At 52.1% G+C, this 22,410-nt stretch overlaps 1 protein-coding gene across 2 annotated transcripts; it reads left to right on the top strand.

Annotated features, from left to right (window-relative positions):
- The first annotated feature begins 4,542 nt into the window (after positions 1–4,542).
- On the top strand, positions 4,543–20,549 carry TOR3A (torsin family 3 member A). Of its 2 annotated transcripts, XM_039459933.2 has the most exons (6): positions 4,544–4,871; positions 5,480–5,593; positions 8,630–8,895; positions 10,615–10,793; positions 17,425–17,549; positions 19,547–20,549. In XM_039459933.2, the coding sequence occupies exons 1-6, from the start codon at positions 4,604–4,606 to the stop codon at positions 19,795–19,797; spliced, it is 1,203 nt and encodes a 400-aa protein (XP_039315867.1). In that variant the 5' UTR covers positions 4,544–4,603; the 3' UTR covers positions 19,798–20,549. The 2 variants fall into 2 exon arrangements, with proteins under 2 accessions (XP_074246302.1, XP_039315867.1); XM_074390201.1 differs by lacking the exon at positions 19,547–20,549 and having other exon boundaries at positions 4,543–4,871; positions 14,359–17,515.
- The last annotated feature ends 1,861 nt before the right edge of the window (positions 20,550–22,410 follow it).

The following is a 22,410-nucleotide window of genomic DNA, read 5'->3' as shown; positions in this document are numbered from 1 at the left end:
GGAGAATCGCTTGAACCCAGGAGGTGGAGGTTGCAGTGAGCTGAGATCACACCTTTGCACTCCAGCCTGGGCGACGAGTGAAACTTCGTCTCAAAAAAAAAAAAAAAAAAAAAAAAAAAAAAAAAAAAATTTATTTTATTTGCAGCATATTTGTGCTAATTTTTGTCACTTGTGCCTGAATACATGTGGGAGGCTAGTAGAGCCTGGTCTGTGTTACGTCACTGACTCACCACATACAAATTATTTTCCAGACTAGATTTCAGGATTCATTTGCTTCTCAAGTATATCAGAAAGACTTGAGAAAGGTAGCTGGGAGTAGGGAGGGTGGGGCCCTATTGCAGGGTAATTTTGCCTAGTATGTTTGCTTATAAAACTGATTTTTAGGCCGGGCGTGGTGGCTCAAGCCTGTAATCCCAGCACTTTGGGAGGCTGAGGCGGGTGGATCACAAGGTCAAGAGATCGAGACCATCCTGGTCAACATGGTGAAACCCCGTCTCTACTAAAAATACAAAAAATTAGCTGAGCATGGTGGTGCGTGCCTGTAATCCCAGCTACTCAGGAGGCTGAGGCAGGAGAATTGCCTGAACCCAGGGGGCGGAGGCTGCGGTGAGCCGAGATCGTGCCATTGCACTCCAGCCTGGGTAACAAGAGCGAAACTACGTCTCAAAAACAACAACAACAACAACAACAAAACTGATTTTTAGCAGCCTTCATTTTGTAAAATAGGTAGGAATGGTCATAACCACTGTATTTACAAGGGCAGGGTTTTGTAAGGTAAGTTGCAGTAAAAGCCCCAAGGAATAATGGTATTAAATCACGATTTTTGAGATGTTTGGTCTGTCATCAGCAGCTCTTTGGGCCAATGTGCTTCGAGCTGTGGATACCACTGAGATGATAGTGACCGTCTTTTCCCTCAAAGAGCCTGCAGTCTAGACCTGCCAGGAAAAAAAAAAAAAAAAAAAAAAAAAAAAAAAAAAAAACTGCCTGTGAGGCACCAAGTCCCTCCGGAATTGTAGAAATTAATTGCAGGCTGGGCGTGGTGGCTCATGCCTATAACCCAGGCACTTTGGAGGCCAAGGCAGGTGGATCACCTGAGGTTGGGAGTTCAAGACCAGCCTGACCAACATCGTGAAACCCCATCTCTACTAAAAACAAAAAACAGCCAGGTGTGGTGGCAGGTGCCTGTAATCCCAGCTACTCGGGAGGCTGAGGCAGGAGAAGCACTTGAAATCGGAGGCAGAGGTTGCAGTGAGCAGAAATCGCACCATTGCACTCCAGCCTAGGCAAAAAGAACGAAACTTGTCTCGAAAAAGAAAAAAAACAATCACAGCCGTCTGTAGTTTTCCCAGTAGCCTCTAGATGTCCTCATCGTCCATGAGCTACAGCTCCTAGGCCTTTAAAACCAGCACAGCCTCCAAGCCCTGAGACCAAAATGAATGTTTATTGAAATACTCAAGAGACTTGTCTAGGAAGTGGTGTTTGGATTTATTGTTTCTACACAAAACTGACTGGTGAAAAAGAGTTTATCTCTTTATTTATTTATTTTAAAATTTTTTTAAAGATGGGGTTTCACCATGATGGGCAGGCTGGTCTTGAACTCCTGACCTCAGGTGATCCACCCACCTGGGCCTCCCAAAGTGCTAGGATTACAGGCGTGAGCCACCGTGCCCGGCCTTATCCCTTTTTTTTTAAGGAAAAAAATGTCTTGAAATCAAGTTGGTTGTCAAAGAACTTTGCAGCTAACCTACTTTATTTACCATGGGATGCTAAATTCAACTCAACATCTCAGAAACGAGCAGTTATCCCTACATGAAAGTGAGTAGAGATAATTCTTTCCATAGATAATTAAAGAATTAAGAATTCTTTAATTCGGCCGGGCGCGGTGGCTCAAGCCTGTAATCCCAGCACTTTGGGAGGCCGAGGCGGGTGGATCACGAGGTCGAGAGATCGAGACCATACATGGTGAAACCCCGTCTCTACTAAAAATACAAAAAATTAGCTGGGCATGGTGGCACATGCCTGTAATCCCAGCTACTCAGGAGGCTGAGGCAGGAGAATTGCTTGAACCCAGGAGGCGGAGGTTGCGGTGAGCCGAGATCGCGCCATTGCACTCCAGCCTGGGTAACAAGAGCGAAACTCCGTCTCAAAAAAAAAAAAAAAAAAAAAGAATTCTTTAATTCGCCCGGCGTGGTGGCTCAAGCCTGTAATCCCAGCACTTTGGGAGGCCGAGGCGGGTGGATCACGAGGTCAAGAGATCGAGACCATCCTGGTCAACATGGTGAAACCCAGTCTCTACTAAAAATACAAAAAAATTAGCTGGGCATGGTGGCGTGTGCCTGTAATCCCAGCTACTCAGGAGGCTGAGGCAGGAGAATTGCCTGAACCCGGGAGGCGGAGGTTGCGGTGAGCCGAGATCACGCCATTGCACTCCAGCCTGGGTAACAAGAGCGAAACTCCGTCTCAAAAAAAAAAGAATTATTTAATTCTTAAGACTTGGACTGTTTTAATAAACTGTTGTTACTAGTAAATTTTTCACCATAAATTCACATATAAACTTCACCAGTATTAAACCATCCTAGCCTCCTGTATAAACCACCCAGAGCCTCCTCCAGGGCTGGGTAGATAGAAAAATTAAAGTGACTATGTATTCAGTGTTGATGCCACACTCACTGAATGAACTCCTTGAATCTTCACAGCAGCCCTTTGAGGGGACTGTTTTATGATCCCTTTTTTATAGGAGAGGAAAGAGGCATAGGATGCTTCAGTAACACCCAGGGTTGCACAAATAGAAAATGGTAATCACTATACTAGACTGCCATTCAGCCTCAAATGTTTGTTGAATGAGTTGTGGTTTTTTTTGTTTTGGTTTTGTTTTGTTTTGTTTTGTTTTTCAGATGGAGTCTCACTCTGTTGCCCAGGCTGGAGTGCAGTGGTTCGATCTCAGCTCTCTGCAACCTCTGCCCCCTGGGTTCAAGCCATTCTTCTGCCTCAGCCTCCTGAGTAGCTGGGATTACAGATGCCCACCACCACACCATCTGATTTTGTATTTTTAGTAGAGATGGGTTTCTGCATGTTGGCTAGGCTGGTCTTGAACTCCCGATCTCAGGTGATCTATGCGCCTCGGCCTCCCAAAGTGCTGGGATTACAGGCATAAGCCACCACACCCGGCCTAATTTTTTTAGTTTTCCAATAAGCGCTGTGATGTGTGCATGGTTAACTGTTTCCGGTGGATTCCACAAGCTTGATGCACACAGTGCCGGGCTGGTGCCATGGCTGCTACTCTATGAAAAGTTTTTGACATCACACTGAGTGAGACACTGCAAACATCTTACTTTTCAACTGCACCTTGTGGTGTCCTAGCAAAGGTGCTTATCTGGTTTCTGTAGGCGTTTGAACGAAAGGCAGGCACAAATTTGGTAAGCTGCTGAGACTGGAGCAGACCTGGCATTGGGTGTGATCTAAGAGACGGGTGAACAGGTGAGTCAAGTTCCCTGCGACATTGGTGAGACACGGTGCTAGTATTCACCTTACTGTCTGGAGAGCCCAACCTCAAAGCCACTAAACATATGACATTAGCCAAGTCCTCTGATCTCTCTAGACAGCAGTTTTCTCCTAAGGCAAGATGGCTTTTTGGCCATTGGCTGCAGTCAGCCAGGTGATTTTATTTATTTCTGCATTTTCTATTTACAGCCATCAGAAAGCCAGGTGATTTTAAGCAACGCATTAAGCTATTCTGAAATCTAACAACAGCCTTGTTCCAAGCTCCTTGCTATGGAGAAGAGCGCTGTAGTCCTTTGCCAGCGGTGTCGGATGGGCTGCTCAGTCACAGCACTTCAAAGTTGCAAACCTAGCCAGGAAAGTGCACACAGTACTTAGCCTTATTTGTTCGTATTTATTTATTTGGAGACAAAGGCTTGCTCTGTCGCCATGCTGGAGTGCAGTGGCGCGATCTCGGCAAATCTTATGATTTACCCATGACTCGGGGGTTTCCAAAATCCAAACACCTCCAAACTGGAGCCCAACGATCAGCTTCCTCTTTCTTTTCGTGGACTCGGTTGCGGTTTCATTTCCCTCTGCGGAGGAGCCAGGACAACCCTGGCCAGACAGGCACCCAGCTGCGCCCGTCTTCCCAGGGCTTCTTCACTCAGCTGACTCCCCTGGCCCGCCCGCCGCTCCTGGCTGAGACGGTTTCCCGGCTTCGTCTCACAAGCTGGCGGGAAGTTGAGCTGCAGACGCGAGGCGGAGCACGAGTGTCCTTATTCCGTAGGCCTCTGATGGGCCACCGGAGCCGTCCGAAAGTTCTGGCGGAGTGACTGACAGTGGCCATGTCGAAGCCTGATTTCACCTCCTTTGCAACCAGTCACGACCCAGGATAAACTGCTTCCGGGCAGCCGGTTAGTTGCGCCGGGCCGCCAGGGTTTCAGGCTCCCGCCCGGGTCACGTGTGCGGAGGCCGCCAGAGCGCGCTCTGCCCAGCCCTCCGGTCGCCACAGCAACACCAATCCCGGGCTCGCGGCCGCCCCCCGCCCGCAATCCCCCACCCCCGGCCGGAAGTGGAGCCGGCGAGCCCGGCGGCCGGAGGGGCCTGCAGCCCGGGGCCGGCCATGCTGCGCGGCCCGTGGCGCCCGCTCTGGCTCTTTGTCTTGCTGCTGCTGCTGCCGCTCCCGGGCGCGCCCGAGCCCAGCGGCGCTTCGAGGCCGTGGGAGGAGACCGACGAGCCGCGCTCGGCCTGGGCCTGGCCGGGCTTCCAGCGCCTGAAGGAGCAGCTGAGGGCGGCCGCCGTCCTCTCCAAGCGGTACTGGACGCTCTTCAGCCGCCAGGTGTGGCCCGACGACTGTGACGAGGCCGAGGAGGGAGCGGAGAGGGCCCCGGGTAAGATCCCGTGCCCGCGGCCGCCATTCGCTGCGGAGCAGGGTGCCCACCGGGCGCGGCTGTGGTCACCTCGCTCCTGTCCCGGGCGACGTCTCGGCCCGCAGTCCCGCTCCGCGCGGCCCCGGGTACCGGCTGTGGGCGCGGCAGCCTCCGCGGAGCCGGGAGCCCAACACCGCCCTGCCCCACCCGCGGCCTCGGCACACCCGCTGGAGCCCGGCGGCCCGCCCCCGCCGCCCCCGCCGCCCCCGCCGCCCCCGCCATCCCCGCCATCCCCGCCGTCCCCGCCATCCCCGCCGTCCCCGCCATCCCCGCTCCTTCCAGACTGGTGCGCGCCGCCCGTGCCGCCTCCCGGCGCCCCCTGGCGTCATCCGAAGGTGCTGCTCCTGACAGCTCCAGGGAACGTCCGCTGTGGACACGCCTGGTGACTGCTTTCTCCCCTGCTGCTTGCGGACGTAGGGCTCGAGGGCCGACAGTAGGCCGAGCCCGGGCTGGGCGCTGGGATCTGAGTTCTGGGTGTCGCTCTGCCCCTGACGAATCGTGTGGCAAGGTTGCCGCATCTCCGTCGCACACCGGATGGTCTCTCGGTCTCACGGCTCCTCCTTTTCCAGGGTGGTGCCTTCCCCTGTTGGGCCAGCGGTACCTGGATCTCCTGACCACGTGGTACTGCAGCTTCCGAGACTGCTGCCCCAGTGGGGATTGCAGGATCTCCAACAACTTTACAGGTTGGTCCCCGCTTGGCTTTAAGGGGCTGGGAATCTGTGGGGAGGGAGGCTGTCCACGCGAAATGGTTAGATGCAAGGGACCTTTCGGCATCCTGCCCAGCCTCCCCGCAAGCAGGAACTGCCACAGTCCGACTGAAGTTTTGGAGTACCAAATACTTGAGTCAAGATGGGACTCGGGGATTTGAGCCTCTAGCTTAATACCCCAGGCAAACTGAGCTGTTTCGTGGATCTTGAGGATCCATGGGAATGCCATGAACAAGTGATACTCAGCTGAGCTGGGAGGAGGAAGCACTGCCAGCTGTCGAAGAGGCCCCTCATTACCACCATGTGTTCCCTGTCTAAACAGCGTTTCCTCTGCTCACTTATCACCCACCCCTGGTCATATCGGTCTGAGCCCTGAGAGCCTCTCCAAGAAGAGAATAGCTAATATCTATTATACAGATCAGGCACTGTGCTAAGAGTTTTGCAGGGATTAACTCATAATCCAACATCTTCGATCTTAAGGAGAGTCAGGCCCAGAACACCTTGTCTTGCTCTAAACGTCGACCTCTCAGAGGGGGCTGGATGTATCCAGTGAGAGAACCGGTTGGAAATTGTGGGTTGTGATTAAAAGTGTCCCTTTCTGACCCTTAGCTGCCAAATGTCTGGGTGATGCAGCACTCCTTTCCTGGCTTATCTGGGATTGGTAGGGAGGCCTCTGCAGCTCCACACCCTGAGAGAAAGAAGAGACTGTTTCTGATTATAACTAATTCATCCTCACCATCACAGGGAAATAAGCCTGTGCATTCTCCCGCTCCCAGCTGCCTGTGAGTCAAGACTTACCGACCTCCCTTCCTAGTATTTTCTAATTACTTTGGGTGGCTTGATTTGCATACTGCAGTTGATTGGCATTTTCACTCACAGGGTGATCTTTGGCCCCAAGTTCTGAAGCCTATTCTGATATTTGCAAAAGCTTCCTCTCTTATTCTTAGGAGCAGTTTCTTGCCTAGAGTTCTCCCAACCCCAGCTCCTTCAGTCTCCATAAATGGGGCCCACCCTAGATATTTAGGTCACTTAATTGGCCAAAATGCCAATAACACAGTGTGTTAGGGACACAGTCTGGCTCAGGACACAAGACTGGACCGCATAGGTCAGGAAGTCTGAATCTGGATCATCGCTGACTTGGATAAGACCCTAAGTGTCAATTAGCAAGTTACTTTCTGCCCTCAACATGCCTGTTGTTCTACAAATTGCTGTGGCCAGGGAATTGGAGGCCTCCACTGGATTCCTCGTCTTGCCTCTGCCTTGCTGGCAAACTGAGGAGTCCTTCCCAAGCATCAGTGTCCTCAGCTTTATTTATTTATTTTATTTATTTATTTTGAGACGGAGTTTCGCTCCTGTTACCCAGGCTGGAGTGCAATGGCGCGATCTCGGCTCACCGCAACCTCCGCCTCCTGGGTTCAGGCAATTCTCCTGCCTCAGCCTCCTGAGTAGCTGGGATTACAGGCACGCGCCACCATGCCCAGCTGATTTTTTTGTATTTTTAGTAGAGACGGGGTTTCACCATGTTGACCAGGATGGTCTTGATCTCTTGACCTCGTGATCCACCCGCCTCAGCCTCCCAAAGTGCTGGGATTACAGGCTTGAGCCACCGCGCCCGACCTTTTTATTTATTTAATTTATTTATTTTTGAGACTGAGTCTCTCTGTGGCCCAGGCTGGATTGCAGTGGCATGATCTTGGCTTACTGAAACCTCTGCCTCCCAGGCTCAAGCGATTCTCCTGCCTCAGCCTCCTGAGTAGCTGAGACTACAGGCACATGCCGCCACACCCTGCTCATTTTTGTATTTTTAGTAGAAGATGGGGTTTCACCATGTTGGCCAGGCTGGTCTTGAACTCCTGGCCTCAAGTGATTCCCCCAGTCTCAGCCTCCCAAAGTGCTGGGATTACAGGCATGAGCCACTGCACCCAGCCAGTTTCCTCAGCTTTAAATGGGAAGAATAATGCCTGCCTTGCAGAATTGTGAAGACTCAATATAAAAACACTTAGCCCAGTTCTGAATACAGAGGGGAAAATAAAAGCAGCAAACATTAATTTTCTTCTATGTTCCTACTACTTTTGGACCAATGTGTGATACCCTCAATGTTTTATCATAGACCTTGACCTCCGGAGGCTCCAGAATACCTACCCTGGGCTGGCCTGAGGTGTTCGACCAATTGGTCCTGAACTTGGAATGGTCAGGATGTCACCCACAGCTGGCAGCACACCCTCCCTGTTTCCAGCACGGCTCCTGGTGGCCCCGTTTCCAAATCCTGCAGCCTCCTGGCTGAGGGGAAGTTAGGCCTAGCAGAGAACTTTGCAGCCTGGAGCTGCTCTCAACAAGTGTTGGCCGAATTGAATGAGAATGAATAACATCAGGCTTCTCCATAAAATGGAGCCCTGAAACCACATGATGGGAGCAGCCTCAGGACGTGGGGGACAGGGTTCCTCCCCAGACCTCTGTGCCAACTGTTCTGGGTATCTGCAGGATCCACAGGAAGGGTGATACCACCCTCTCCCTGAGTCCCATCTGGGCCGGGTGTGGTGGCTCATGCCTGTAATCCCAGCACTTTGGGAGGCCAAGGTGGGCAGATCACCTGCGGTCCAGAATTTGAGACCAGCCTGGGCAATATGGTGAAACCTCGTCTCTGCTAAAAATACAAAAATCAGCCAGGCGTGGTCGCGGGTGCCTGTAATCCCAGCTACTCAGGAGGCTCAGGCAGGAGAATCGCTTGAACCCGGCAGGTGGAGGTTGCGGTGAGCCAAGATTGTGCCATTACACTCCAGCCTGGGTGACAGAGCGAGACTCCATCTGAAAAAAGAAAAAAAAAGAAAGTAATCCTTGAATCTCTTCTACAGCAAGATCTGTCCTCTGGCTTCTTACTCTAAGGCCAAACAGGAGGAGTAACTGATCCCACCTGAGAGAGATTCAGAGTGGCTTGGTTTCTGGGCTGCTGGCTGATGTGGGGCATGGGCCTGTGTGTGCCTCTCACTGTGACTGCCTCTTTCCTGCCCTTAGGCTTAGAGTGGGACCTGAACGTGCGGCTGCATGGCCAGCATTTGGTCCGGCAGCTGGTTCTGAGTACAGTGAGGGGCTACCTAGAGACGCCCCAGCCAGACAAGGCCCTTGCTCTGTCGTTCCACGGCTGGTCTGGCACAGGGAAGAACTTCGTGGCGAGGATGCTGGCAGAGAACCTTTATCGGGACGGGCTGAGGAGCGACTGTGTCAGGATGTTCATTGCCACGATCCACTTTCCTCACTCCAAATATGTGGACCTGTACAAGGTAAGGCCCACTAGGGCACAGAGGCCTCTGTGCTCAGCAGGGGGGTGGGGGGACCCTCATGCCAGCCCTTCCTTGCAAGGTAGTAGGCTCTAGAGAAACCTGGTGAGGTGGGGACAGGTGGCAGAACCTGTTACAAACAGAGCCACTCACTCGGTCCACTCTTCACAGAGTCCGTGAGCATCTGGAGGTGACTGGCGTTCCAAACACCACTCCCTGCTCTGTCCCCTGAACAGCCACCCTCAAGAGGCCGGACGCTGCATGTTGATTTTTGTTGGGGAAGTAGTGAAATGTCACAGGCAGTGTAGAACAGAGAGAGGCAGGGGCCAGGAGCTGTGGCTCACGCCTGTAATCCCAGTACTCTGGGAGTCCGAGGTGGGTGAATCATGAGATCAGGAGTTCAAGACCAGCCTGGCCAACATAGTGAAACACCGTCTGTACTAAAAATACAAAAATTAGTCGGGGGTGGTGGCACTCGCCTGTAGTCCCAGCTACTCAGGAGGCTGAGGCAGGAGAATCGCTTGAGCCCGGGAGGCGGAGGTTGCGGTGAGCCGAGGTGCCACTGCCCTCCAGCCTGGGCAACAGAGCAAGACTCCAACTCAAAACAAAACAAAAAACAGAAAAGCAAAACCTCTCAGGCTCTCCGAATGGACACACCCATGGCAGCTAAGGAGAGTTCGCATTTTATGTGCTGCCTTTGGTGTGAACCTTTGTCCACGCTCTTTATGTCATTGTGACTGCGTTGGACACCAAATTGCGTATCCTGTCGTTTTAGAAAACAGGCCTGTCCTATCTTACGGATTTTCCATGTCTTCCCGTTTGGGCTGGTTATATACCAGCGAGTGGGTGGGCAGAAATGTCCTTGGCTATTTTGCTATTTTGGGTTTCTTCTAATTCAGACATGTGGTATTGAAAACATACTGCCAGAGGACCGAACCCCGTTGAGCCTGACAGAGAGGACTGCGCCTGGCTTTGGCTTTCTGCTCTAATATTTGGCATGTGCTCACCTGGGAAGATTCTGTCAGCATTAAAGGACAGAGACTTGCCCCCGTCTCCTGGCAATTTCCATATGGCTTTACAGGGCAGGGGCAGGGTGAGCTAGGCCTTTCCAGGAAGAGCTATCTGGCTTAGACTGTGGCAAAACTGCTGTGACCTCAGCATCCCCGCTATGAAAACTGGCATGGCACACCCTTACACCGCGAGCCTTCCCCCACACGGGTGCACCCAGTCGACAGGGAGTGTGGGCCCTGGGGTGGGAGCTGGCTCTAAATAATATATTCCTTGCCTGTTTTGATGAACATTGCAAAGAACCATCTTTTCACTTGAGGGTTTACTCTCTTGCCTGGGGCAAGGAACCCGCCACAGCCCCTTTCGGGAGCCAAGTCGAAGGTTAGTTGGGCCCAGACAGTCCTTCAGCAGGCTTGCTCCCCTGAGATCTCAGCCCAGCCAGGCTGCCAGTGGGCGCTCTGCACCTGGGAGTTCAGGGCAGGCTGGCTCCACTGTGTTTAGCTTTCAACGCTCAGCGTGCATGAGAATCACCTGGGAAGCTGATCAGATGCAAATATCCTAGGCCTGCCCCCACAACTTGGATTTGATAGGTTCCCAGGGGTGAAACCCCGCCCCAAGGGGGGGTCCATTGCACATGCCCAGGGGAACCGAGCCTGCAAGGCTGGAGGTGGAGGGCGTGGCCAGTTCCCCAGCTGCTCCCTATATCCCTTGCAGGAGCAGCTGAAGGGCCAGATCCGGGAGACGCAGCAGCTCTGCCATCAGACCCTGTTCATCTTCGACGAGGCTGAGAAGCTGCACCCAGGGCTGCTGGAGGTCCTTGGGCCACACTTAGAACGTCGGGCCCCTGAGGATGACAGGGCCGAGTCTCCGTGGACTATCTTTCTGTTTCTGAGGTGGGTTCTGCGGAACCGTGGTCAAGGGGGCTGGGGGACGGGAAGATACTAGCTGGCAGTGGAGGCTTCCACGCGTCCCCAGGTTCAGAACCTTTTCCTCAAGAAAAACCAGCACAAACTCCAGTACAGAAAGCAGCCAGCTGTGATGGCTCATGCTTGTAATCCCAGCACTTTGGGAGGCCAAGGCGGGCAGGTCCCTTGAGTCCAGGAGTTTGAGACGAGCCTGGGCAACATGGTGAAACCCCGTCGTTACAAAAAATATGAAAACTTGGCTGGGCCAAGTGGCTGACTCCTGTAATCTCAGCACTTTGGGAGGCCGAAACGGGTGGATCACGAAGTCAGGAGTTCAAGACCAGGCTGACCAATATGGTGAAACCCGGTCTGTACCAAAAATACAAAAATTAGCTGGGCATGGTGGTGTGAGCCCGTAGTCCCAGCTGCTTGGGAGGCTAGGGCAGGAGAATTTTCTGAGCCTGGGAGGTGGAGGTTCCCATGAGCTAAGGTCGCGCCACTGCAGTCCAGCCTGGGTGACAGTGAGACTCCATCTCAAAAAAGAAAAAAATGGGGGCATGGTGACTTCTGCCTATAGTCCTAGCTACTCGGGAGGCTGAGGTGGGAGAATCGCTTGAATTCAGGAGATAGGGGTTGCAGTGAGCCGAGATCAGGCCACTGCACTGCAATCTGGGTGACAGATTCTTGGAAACAAATTCCCAAGGCAAGCCTGGTTAGAGAATGGCATGGTCTCCCATCAAGTCGAACATGGCCATTTCTTCCTGCAGCCTGGGAAGGTCTGTTTCTTCTCTGATCGTGAGAAGTTGTCACTGGCTTAAAATCCAGGGTGTATGTGTGGAGAGAAACATGCTTCCTCTGAGTACCTGTAGTTCAGTTGTAATGCTGCTACACAGGACCCAGTCACTTCATCACTGCACTGCAGCTCCTTTGCTCTTGTCGATATGTCTATGTGGGAGGCCAACCTAGAAATAACTTGTTCAACCTCGTCTTTTTGTGGAGGCTCCAACTGGGGAAGTCCTGTGTCGGTTACAGGTCGAGTGTGGGCCTTTGTTGACCCAATTTGAAGGTTTCACAACAGCTTGAGCCTCGGTAGAAGTCAAACCAAGTGGTCCCTTCCCAACTCCACTGCGCCCTCGCCTGCCTTAGGCCAGCACTTGGTTGCTGGGGAGTTTTCCCAAGCTGCAGGGTGCAGGACGAGGAAGTTGGTGGTGGGGGTGGGGGGTGCTGATTTTCATCCTAGCTTGGGGAGTGTGGTAGGTGAAGGGGTGAGCAGTGGAGGGCAGATCTTCAGTGTGGATTCACTAGAAGTGAAATGGGCCAGGCGCAGTGGCTCATGCCTGTAATCCCAGCATTTTGAGAGGCCGAGGCAGGTGGATCCTGAGGTCAGGAGCTCGAGACCAGCCTAGCTGACATGTCAAAACCCTGTCTTTACTAAAAATACAAAAATTGGCCGGGCGCAGTGGCTCAAGCCTGTAATCCCAGCACTTTGGGAGGCCGAGGCGGGTGCATCACGAGGTCGAGAGATCAAGACCATCCTGGTCAACATGGTGAAACCCCGTCTCTACTAAAAATACAAAAAACTAGCTGGGCGTGGTGGTGCGTGCCTGTAATCCCAGCTACTCAGGAGGCTGAGGCAGGAGAATTGCCTGAACCCAGGAGGCGGAGGTTGCGGTGAGCCAAGATCGCGCCATTGCACTCCAGCCTGGGTAACAAGAGCGAAACTCCGTCTCAAAAAAAAAAAAAAAAAAAAAAAAAAAAAAAAATACAAAAATTAGCCGGGTACTGTGGCGCATGCCTGTAATCCCAGCTACTCAGGAGGGAGGAGAATCACTTGAACCCAGGAGGCGGAGGTTGCAGTGAGCTGAGATAGCACCATTGCACTCTAGCCTGGGCAACAAGAGCGAAACTCCATCTCAAAAGAAAAGAAGTGAAACAGGTTTAAACTATTGCTGGGTTGGAATTTCCGTGTGGTGATTGGAAGCCCTTCCTGGTCTGTAGGTAAAGCTGTGGAGGCTTAGAATGCGGGGTGCCCAGGGTGATTTTTAAGAGGAGAGAGAAACCTCTTGTGTGATTTGAGTGGGCAGAACGAGGAGGTGTGGACAGTCCGTTCTTCAAATCAGTTTTTATGCCCAGATTCTGTACTGTTTAGGCAGCCAGGCTTGTATCTCCTGTTGCAGTGAGTCAGGTGGAGGCTGCACCATGCAGACGAGCCTTAACAGAGGAGTCACCTGGGCGCTCTATAGCTTCTGCACCAGAGCCCTGGGTGGGGGAGTCCATGGGACCCTCTGACCCACCGATGTGGAAGCCAGTCCTTCCCGCGGCACAGGGTGAAGCATGGTGACCCCGCCTTGGGCCTCCCTTTCCCTTCTGCAGGAATCTCTCGTGTGTGTCTCGACCTCCTCCCTTTCCCCGACGGGGGTCTACTGGCCTCAGGTGGTGCCAGGCAAGCACATTCTCCCACTTCTTAGCTTGGAAAACCTCACCTGGGCCATGATTGCGTAATGTGACCCGGTGACCCTGCAGTCTCTAGGCAGACATTAGCCTTTGTTGTGTTTTGGCCATCGACCCCATGGCAGAACCCTCCAGCCCCTGGCCAGCCGCCTGTCCTTCCCCCTAATGTCGCGGCCTCAGTGGACTGTCCGAGGCCATGTGATCGTGGGCATGTTGCAGTTGGGGCGGGGTTTTGGAAAAGCTGCCCTGCAAGACTCCTCCAGGCCACAGCAGGGTGGGAAGGTCCCCCAGGAGTCTCTGAGCTTCAGGGAAGAGGATGTAACTGTGACAAGGATGTGAAGGAAAAATGAGAAAGATGTGTCCTTGGGTTCTAGCGGCTATGGTATGGACCTGTGCCCAGCCTTGGAGAGCCAGGTCCCCCCTCCAGCCATGGGCTGGGCTGACGTAGTCCGTCCCCGGTGTCCAGGGCGCAGACTCACCCTCTGAGGCTCTCAGGTGGGCCGGCGATGTCTCGGGGGACACTGTTGACATTGGAATCTCTGGATTTGATTTCTATAATGTGCTTCAATTAATCATCCCTTGTAAGGATTCTTGGATGTAAAAGGAAAGCACAGCTGAGGCTGGTCCGAAGGTAGTGAGTTCTCTCAGTTGCTTGTTCATAGTTACAGATGGAACTCCTAGTTCTGTTCTTTCCCCCTTCTCACTACTGCACTTGACTAGTCTTAAAAAAAAAAAAAAAGCACAGCTGATTCAAACTGCTAGAGTGACCAAGTCACACTATGTGAAGAGCAGCAGTTTCATTCTGAAGTAAATCCGAAACCTGCTGTTTGAAGTGAGTTGCTAGTGGCTTTGCTGGCCTCCCTCTGGTGGCAGCTGAAGCAGGGAGTTGAGTGTGTGTGGTGCTCCCTTTGCCTGGGCGAGGGAATCGGGGGTCCAGTGGCTGGGCACCAGGAAAGTAACATTAACTACTTTGCCTGTGTCTGCCAAATAGAGAAGGCTGCAGGAACGGGGTCACGCGGCAGGACAGGAACGTCAAACTGTGCGATGGGAGCTGTAAAGCGACAAGGGTGATTAAAGCCTGTTTCCTTTGCGGTGTTGTCAGGAAAAGGATGGATGGAAAGGACTTTGAAAACTTGCAGAACGACACAAATAGAACTTCCTCATGGAAGCGGAGCTCCCGGTGGGTCCGTTGGCTGCCTGTTGGTTCACGAGAGGACAGCTTAGGTTGGTCCAGTCCTTGTTTTCTAAATGAGGACACTAAGGCTCAAAGAGATGATGTGTCTATGGCTGTTCTTTAGGCAGCACGTAGCAGTTAGCATGGGGTTTGTTAACAGCGACAACCAGTTGTGTCTGGCGAGGCCTTAAATCCCCAGACTTAAGGGGTCTTAGGGATAAGGGCTGGTGAGGTGAGATGTTGGCCAGGGGAGAGGACTGGTGGAGACAGGTACCCTCTAGCCCCTCCAGATTTCCCAGTAACCCAGGCTAGCAGTGACCTGTGGAAGGGAATTGAGGAAGAGTGTCTGGCTAGAGAGAAAACGCTGGTGCCAGAGTGGCGGTCCTGAAAATGATTGGAGGGGCAGTGCGTACAGAGGAGCCCCAAGTTACAGGTTGGTGGGTGAGACTAAAACCTGTAAAATGGTGGAATAAAAGGGACTTTGGACATGGGACAAACCAGGAGAGATTGAGAAGGATGGAGATGGTGCAGACACAGGTACAGAGATGTCCTTTTATTTACTAAAGGCTGAGTGCCTGATTTGTGCAAAGCCAGCGTCCTGCTCTCAAGCAGCTGGCAGGCGAATGGAGAAGGCCCTGGAGTCTGTGCCCCTGGGGCTGGGTGAGGGAGTACCATGGCATGGGCTTCACAGCACCCTGGATCCTGCTCTCCAGCCCCTGCCAGTGCCACCTGCCTCTGCCTCCTGTGGGGAATGCAGGATGGAGTAACGCCGTGGCAGTAGGGTTTTGCCTTAGCTGTTGAAAGTGTGGCTGCTCCTGTGTGCATAGATGGCCCTCCTGGAAGGCCTTCCTGCAGCAGCGGCAGAGTCAAAGTGGAAGAGTCTTGTGAGCAGCTTCCCTATGGGCAGGTGTTGGAGGAAACCTGGCTGAGCGGCTGATCTTGAGCACCTTTGTTCCTGCCGGGCTCCTCCAGTGGGGAGCTGTCTTCCTGTAAATTCTGGTTGTGAAAGGCACATTGGCATCTACCCCTGGCTAGACAATCTGGCAGTCCGAGCTTACCTGCGTGGCAGGGAAGGATGCCTGCCTAGCCTCAGCCTCTACCCAATGGTTGAGGCAGGGAGGGAGGGCACTACACCACTCCCTTCATTTCCCAGGCGTTCCCACGGAGCCTGGTGCACAGGGGGCCGTCATAGGCTAAATGAGCAAAGATGTTGAGTTAATATATCGGTGGGTGTCACGCGGCTTTCAGAGCTGGGTGAGGAGGGAAAGAGATGGAGATGATAGTGGATCTCCACTCCTAACCTGCTTTTCCTGTCCTTGACCCTCCCTCATTCTGCTGGACCTGAGGAAAATGTAAGGGAGGCCGGGCACAATGGCTCGTGCCTGTCATCCCGATACTTTGGGAGGCTGAGGTGGGAGGATCACTTGAGCCTAGGAGTTGGAGACCAGCCCGGGGAAAATACTGAGACCTTGTCTCTACACAAAAATTAAAATAGGGCTGGGCACGCCTTTCATCCCAGCACTTTGGGAGGCTGAGGCAGGTGGATCACCTGAGGTCAGGAGTATGAGACCAGCCTGGCCAACATGGTGAAACCCTGTATCTACTAAAAATACAGAATTAGCCTGGCATGGTGGTGTGTGCCTATAATCCCAGCTACTTGGGAGGCTGAGGCAGGAGAATCTCTTGAATCTGGGAGGCAGAGGCTGCAGTGAGCAGACATCATGCCCTTACACTCCAGCCTGGGCACCAAGAGTGAAACTATGTCTCAAAAGTAAAAGCTGGGTATGATGGGATGTACCTGGGAGGATTAGCTGAGCCTGAGGAGGTTGAGGCTGCAGTGAGCTGAAATCATACCACTGTACTCTAACCTGGGTGACAGAGTGAGACTGTCTTCAAAAAGAGCATGGGTAGGGGTGAGTGCATTGATGTGGAGATGGGCAAGGCTTTGGTTTGTTTAAGGAGCTGGTGGAGCTGGCTGAGGCTGCAGCCGAGGGAGGGGAGGTGGGGGAAGAGGATGTTTGGGCTGGGGCGGGCAGAGGAGGATGTGCTCCCAGGTTCAAGCCTCCACTACCTCGGTCCCAGCTTCCTGCTGGCAGACCTACGATTGCATCCTCTCTCCTTATCCCCTTTCTCCCTCCTATCTCTAACCCAAATCTTTCCGTGCTTCAGACCCATCATTCCAGTTACTCAGTGATACCACAACCTGAGAGAGAGCACAGGCAAGCAAAAACCATTCAAACCTGTGTAAAACCAAGCTTTCCTCTCCACCCTTCTGTGTTCCACCTCTGTTAAGGGGGACAGCAAGCAGCTTGAGGCTAACGTGTTCTTGGATGACCTCCGTTCACTTCTCATGTCCATCAATTACAGCGTCTCTCGGTTGTGCCTCTATAACTAATTCTTACCCTCTTTTCCCTCCCTTCTCCATGGTCCCTAAGCTCAAATCCATGTACACGGCAGGCAGGCCTCCTCACGCTAGCCTTGGCCAGCCTTTCATGCCTCTGCTCCTCCGCTTTCTCTAAGCAACTTAAAGCCCCTGAACCCCACGAGCCCTCTGGTACATCCAAGCCTGAACCATCCCTTCCCTGCCAAGTGTCTGATGATCACTACTTGGTCTTTGTTTGCTCAGAATCCTCATCTTCCCTCTGAAGACTTGTCCTTAGAACTTGGGCACTCCTCCCTTAACACTTTCCACACTGTCCTGGAACTGAATACACGGATGCCCCTCAGACCCCACAGAAGTAAGGGGAAGACCCACTTCTTACCGTCTTTATGTTCCCGGCACCTAGCAGTCTCGGTGTGTCTCAAAAGGGAACAAGAGACTGGGGGGCCAAGCTGGACAGTGTCTTTTCTGTGCAGACCTTTGAGTTGTGACAAGGTCTCCTGGAAGAGAGAGAAGGCTCACACCCGTCAGCTTCCATTCTTCCAGGTACCCATGCATTGGCTTCAGTGGTCATGTAACAAAGAAATGGATTAACAAGCTCTTGTCTCCTTCAGTAATCTCAGGGGTGATATAATCAATGAGGTGGTCCTAAAGTTGCTCAAGGATGGATGGTCCCGGGAAGAAATTACGATGGAACACTTGGAGCCCCACCTCCAGGCGGAGATTGTGGAAACCATAGGTAAGTAAGTGACTCCCAGCCACACACACAAAAATGCCTCTGGTGAGAGCCACAGCTGGGGTTAATTAACGTGTTTGTTGGAAAGTGTGTTTATGAGGCAGATAGGGTACTTGGCACCGCAGAGGGCAGACTATGATCATCCCATACCGTCAACCTTGCATAGGCATAGGGAAAGTGCTATGAAAGCCTGAGCTCCTTTTCTGGAAATGCTTGGAGAGTAGTTTGCAGTAGCCCGAAGAGTCTCACTGGGAGACTTTACCTAAAGGAGACACAGCCTGGTTCTTTTTTTTTTGGAGACGGAGTTTTGCTCTTGTTACCCAGGCTGGAGTGCAATGGCGTGATCTCGGCTCACCGCAACCTCCGCCTCCTGGGTTCAGGCAATTCTCCTACCTCAGCCTCCCGAGTAGCTGGGATTACAGGCACGCCCCACCATGCCCAGCTAATTTTTTGTATTTTTTTTTTTTTTTTTTTTTGAGACAGAGTGTCACTCTTGTTACCCAGGCTGGAGTGCAATGGCGCGATCTCGGCTCACTGCAACCTCCGCCTCCTGGGTTCAGGCAATTCTCCTGCCTCAGCCTCCTGAGTAGCTGGGATTACAGGCACGCGCCACCATGCCCAGCTAATTTTTTGTATTTTTAGTAGAGACGGGGTTTCACCATGTTGACCAGGATGGTCTCGATCTCTCGACCTCGTGATCCACCCGCCTCAGCCACCCAAAGTGCTGGGATTACAGGCTTGAGCCACCACGCCTGGCCGCATTTTTTGTATTTTTAGTAGAGACGGGGTTTCACCATGTTGACCAGGATGGTCTCGATCTCTTGACCTCGTGATCCGCCCACCTCAGCCTCCCAAAGTGCTGGGATTACAGGCTTGAGCCACCGCGCCCGGCCTGCAGCCGGGTTCTTGACACACACTGCAGACAGCACTCCTGGAGTTGACAGATGAGACCCAACCTTGCCCAGCCCTTCGGTTTGGGAACACCTTAAAACCCAGCTGGGGCCAGGCGTGGTGGCTCACACCTGTAGTCCCAGCACTTTGGGAGGCTGAGGCAGGCAGATCACTTGAGTCTAGGAGTTCGAGACCAGCCTGGCCAACATGGTGAAACCGCTTCTCCACCAAAAATACAAAAGTTGTTCAGGTGCCACCGTGTCTCACGCCTGTAATGCCAGCACCTGGGGAGGCCAAGGTGGGTGGATCACGAGGTCAGGAGATCGAGACCATCATCCTGGCCAACGTGGTGAAACCTTGTTGCTGATAAAAATAAAAAAATTGCCGGGCGCGGTGGCTCAAGCCTGTAATCCCAGCACTTTGGGAGGCCGAGGCGGGTGGATCACGAGGTCGAGCGATCGAGACCATCCTGGTCAACATGGTGAAACCCCGTCTCTACTAAAAACACAAAAAAGTAGCTGGGCATGGTGGCGCTTGCCTGTAATCCCAGCTAGTCAGGAGGCTGAGGCAGGAGAATTGCCTGAACCCAGGAGGCGGAGGTTGCGGTGAGCCGAGATCGTGCCATTGCACTCCAGCCTGGGTAACAAGAGCGAAACTCCGTCTCAAAAAAAATAAAATAAAAAAAATAAAAAATAAAAAAAATAAAAAAATTAGCTGGGTGTGATGACAGGTGCCTGTAATCTGGGAGGCTGAGGCACAAGAATTGCTTGAACCCAAAAGACATAGGTTTCATTGAGCAAAGATCACGCCACTGCACTCCAGCCTGGCGACAAAGCAAGACTCAGTCTCAAAAAATAAAAATAAAATTAGCTGGGTGTGATGGTGTACGTCTGTGGTCCCAGTACTCAGAGGCTAGGATGGGAGGATCCCCTGAAACCAGGAGGTGGAGGGTGCAAGAAGCCAAGATAGCACCACTGCACTCCAGCCTGGGTCACAGAGCAAGACGCTGTTTAAAAAAAAAACAAACAGCAACGCCCCTCCCCTCACCCCCAAATTCAGCTAGGTTCAGCCCCAGCTCAGACTCCATGTAACTCTGATCTTGATTTCAGACAATGGCTTTGGCCACAGCCGTCTTGTGAGGGAAAACCTGATTGACTGCTTCATCCCCTTCCTGCCACTGGAGTACCGTCACGTCAGGCTGTGTGCGCGGGATGCCTTCCTGAGCCAGGAGCTCCTGTATACGGAAGAGACACTGGATGAAATCGCCCAGATGATGGTGTATGTCCCCAAGGAGGAACAGCTATTTTCTTCCCAGGGCTGCAAGTCCATTTCCCAGAGGATTAACTACTTTCTGTCATGAAGGCTACACAGAGACTTCCTGGAGCTGCCTTTCTTCCACTAACAGGACCCTGGGACCTGTAGGAGCACCCCGTTTAGAACTGTGAGGTATTTGAGGGGGTGTGGACTGGTGTCCAGCAGTCATTAACACACAACTGGTATGTAAAAGGCAGGCCTTACATAAGAAGCAGAGCCAATCCTTTTTTTTTTTTTTTGAGGTCTCACTGAGATAGGAACTTGGATTGCTGGATTCAAAGAAACAGCCAATTCTTGACATCACTTGGTGCCTTAAAGACACACGTTCCAAATGGAATGTGGTTGAAGCAAGTGGGCCAGGTGGTTGCAGAAGGATGTGTGGGGGCTCAACAAACCCCGAGGGCTTATTATGACGCTGCAGCTGGTCTCCTTAGCTCTTCTGCAAGGAAGAGCCTGGGTGTTGGGCCTCAAGAGGCTGTAGGGTCCTTGGGTTACAGAGCAGGAGAGAATGAAGTTCTGTGACCCAGAGGGGGAGAGTGGACTCTAGGGTTTCGGGCTGGGGGGCTTTCAAATTGGTGCTCCCAGAGGAAAGCTGAGCTGCTTCTGTTGTAAGCAGATCAGCAAAAAGCCTGAGGCTGAAAGGAAAAGTGCACAGAGGAAGATATTTTATATATCAGGTCAGTGTAAGCCAAGACTTACTATGCTCTACAGAGTTGGAGAGGAGGAAAAACTTTTTAAAAACAATTAGGGGTCTGGACATGTTTTATGTAAAGATTAAAATTTTCTATTTTTCTAAAATCCTTGGCCTACTTTCTTACTGTTTCTAAGATCTAGCAGAATTTCAAATGCTGGGTAATCCTAATGAGGCCTGGCAGAGACAGGACAGATAGTGGCACGGAGCTGGCAGGGTATGTGACTGGTCTGCCTGTCTGCATCAGTTTGCTTTGGGACCACATTGGTGGAGCCAAGTTATGCCAACCTCCTACTGAAGAGGCTTCGACAGCATACTGCTCTTACATATGTACTCCCAGCTGTAAGAAGAAAAGCAGTCATTTCTGAGGATTAAATGGCACCGTGGGACAGGCGCGGTGGCTCACACCTGTAATCTCAGCACTTTCAGAGCCACAGGAGGGTGGATCACCTGAGGTCAGAAGTTCGAGACCAGCCTGACCAACATGGTGAAACCCTATCTCTACCAAAAATATAAAAATTAGCTGGGCAGGCCAGGTGTGGTGGCTTATGCCTGTAATCCCAGCATTTTGGGAGGCCGAGGCGGGTGGATCACGAGGTCAAGAGATCGAGACCATTCTGGTCAACATGGTGAAACCCCGTCTCTACTAAAAATATAAAAAATTAGCTGGGCATGGTGGTGCGTGCTAGTAATCCCAGCTACTCAGGAGGCTGAAGCAGGAGAATTGCCTGAACCCAGGAGGTTGCAGTGAGCCAAGATCGCACCATTGCACTCCAGCCTGGGTAACAAGAGCGAAACTGTCTCAAAAAAAAAAAAAAAAAAAAATTAGCTGGGCATGTTGGCATGCACCTGTAATCCCAGCTATCCAGGAGGCTGAGGCAGGAGAATTGCTTTAACTTGGGAGGCGAAGGTTGCAGTGAGCCAAGATTGCGCCACTGCACTCCAACCTGGGCAAGAGAGTGAGACTCCGTCTCCAAGAAAAAAAAAGCCACCCTGTAGACATGTAGCATTGTGCCTACACACATGATTATGTGCTTCCCCCCCTTTTCTTGGTTCTCCCAAGAAAACAGGAAAAAAAGACCTGTGCTTCTGGAATAACACGTCTCTTTTTCCTCTGTTTTTTATATTATATACGCATACACACAGACATATATACACATAAAGATAGCATCAGTGTCTCACTATATTGCCCAGGCTAGTCTGGAACTCCTGGGCTCAAGCTATCCTGCCTCAGCCTTTGCACCCAGCCTTTTCTGTCTTTTCTACTTGTCACCTCATGTCCTTTCTTTCTTAAAGCCTTCCTCGGAAATCACCTGAAATCAGAAGTTCAAGACCAGCCTGGCTAACATGGTGAAACCCCATCTCTACTAACAATGTAAAAATTAGCCAGGCATTGTGGCACACACCTGTAGTTGCAGCTGCTGGGGAGGCTGAGGCAGGAGAATCAGTCACGTGAACCCGGGAGGTGATCACTGAAGTGAGCCGAGATCACGCCATTGCACTCCGGTCTGGGTGATGAGCGAAATTCCATCTCAAAGTAAAATAAAATAAAAGCCTCCTCAACCCTCTTTTAGTTCTTACAGATTGAAACACTTCTGTCTCTCCCTCATTGAACACTTCATTTTGCTCAGTTATTCAACGGCCTCAAGGTTATAAAGTACCTAGCCTGAGCCACATTAGGTACTCAAATATTCGAATCAATAAAAGGGTTTAGTCGCATACCCCTCACGGGATACAAGTGAGCTCAGCCTAACTGCACAGTCAGGTGGGGCCAGTGCTGGCTGCTGGCTCACAGGCTTTCCGTCCCTAGCATCCCGGAAGATGCGGGCCACCCCATCCTACTGCACACCAGGCTCTAAACACTCCGAATACACCTGTTAAAGCTAAGTCTTAGAGACAGAACAGCGGGCATTCGTTGTAGCACTGGCCAGTTGATTGGTGTCACAGAGGACGTGAACCTCTCACCTT

Source organism: Saimiri boliviensis, chromosome 19 (assembly GCF_048565385.1).
Source record: "Saimiri boliviensis isolate mSaiBol1 chromosome 19, mSaiBol1.pri, whole genome shotgun sequence".
In the NCBI taxonomy this organism is placed as follows: Eukaryota; Metazoa; Chordata; class Mammalia; order Primates; family Cebidae; genus Saimiri; species Saimiri boliviensis.
This window is presented reverse-complemented; position numbering and strand designations above follow the sequence as displayed.

Bases quoted from the DNA above. Each gene is read 5' to 3' on its own strand.
- TOR3A (XM_039459933.2), top strand. From the start codon at position 4,604: ATGCTGCGCGGCCCGTGGCGCCCGCTCTGGCTCTTTGTCTTGCTGCTG. The intron at 4,872-5,479 runs GTAAGATCCCGT...CTCCTTTTCCAG, and splicing joins GGGAGCGGAGAGGGCCCCGG to GGTGGTGCCTTCCCCTGTTG. The intron at 5,594-8,629 runs GTTGGTCCCCGC...TCCTGCCCTTAG, and splicing joins GATCTCCAACAACTTTACAG to GCTTAGAGTGGGACCTGAAC.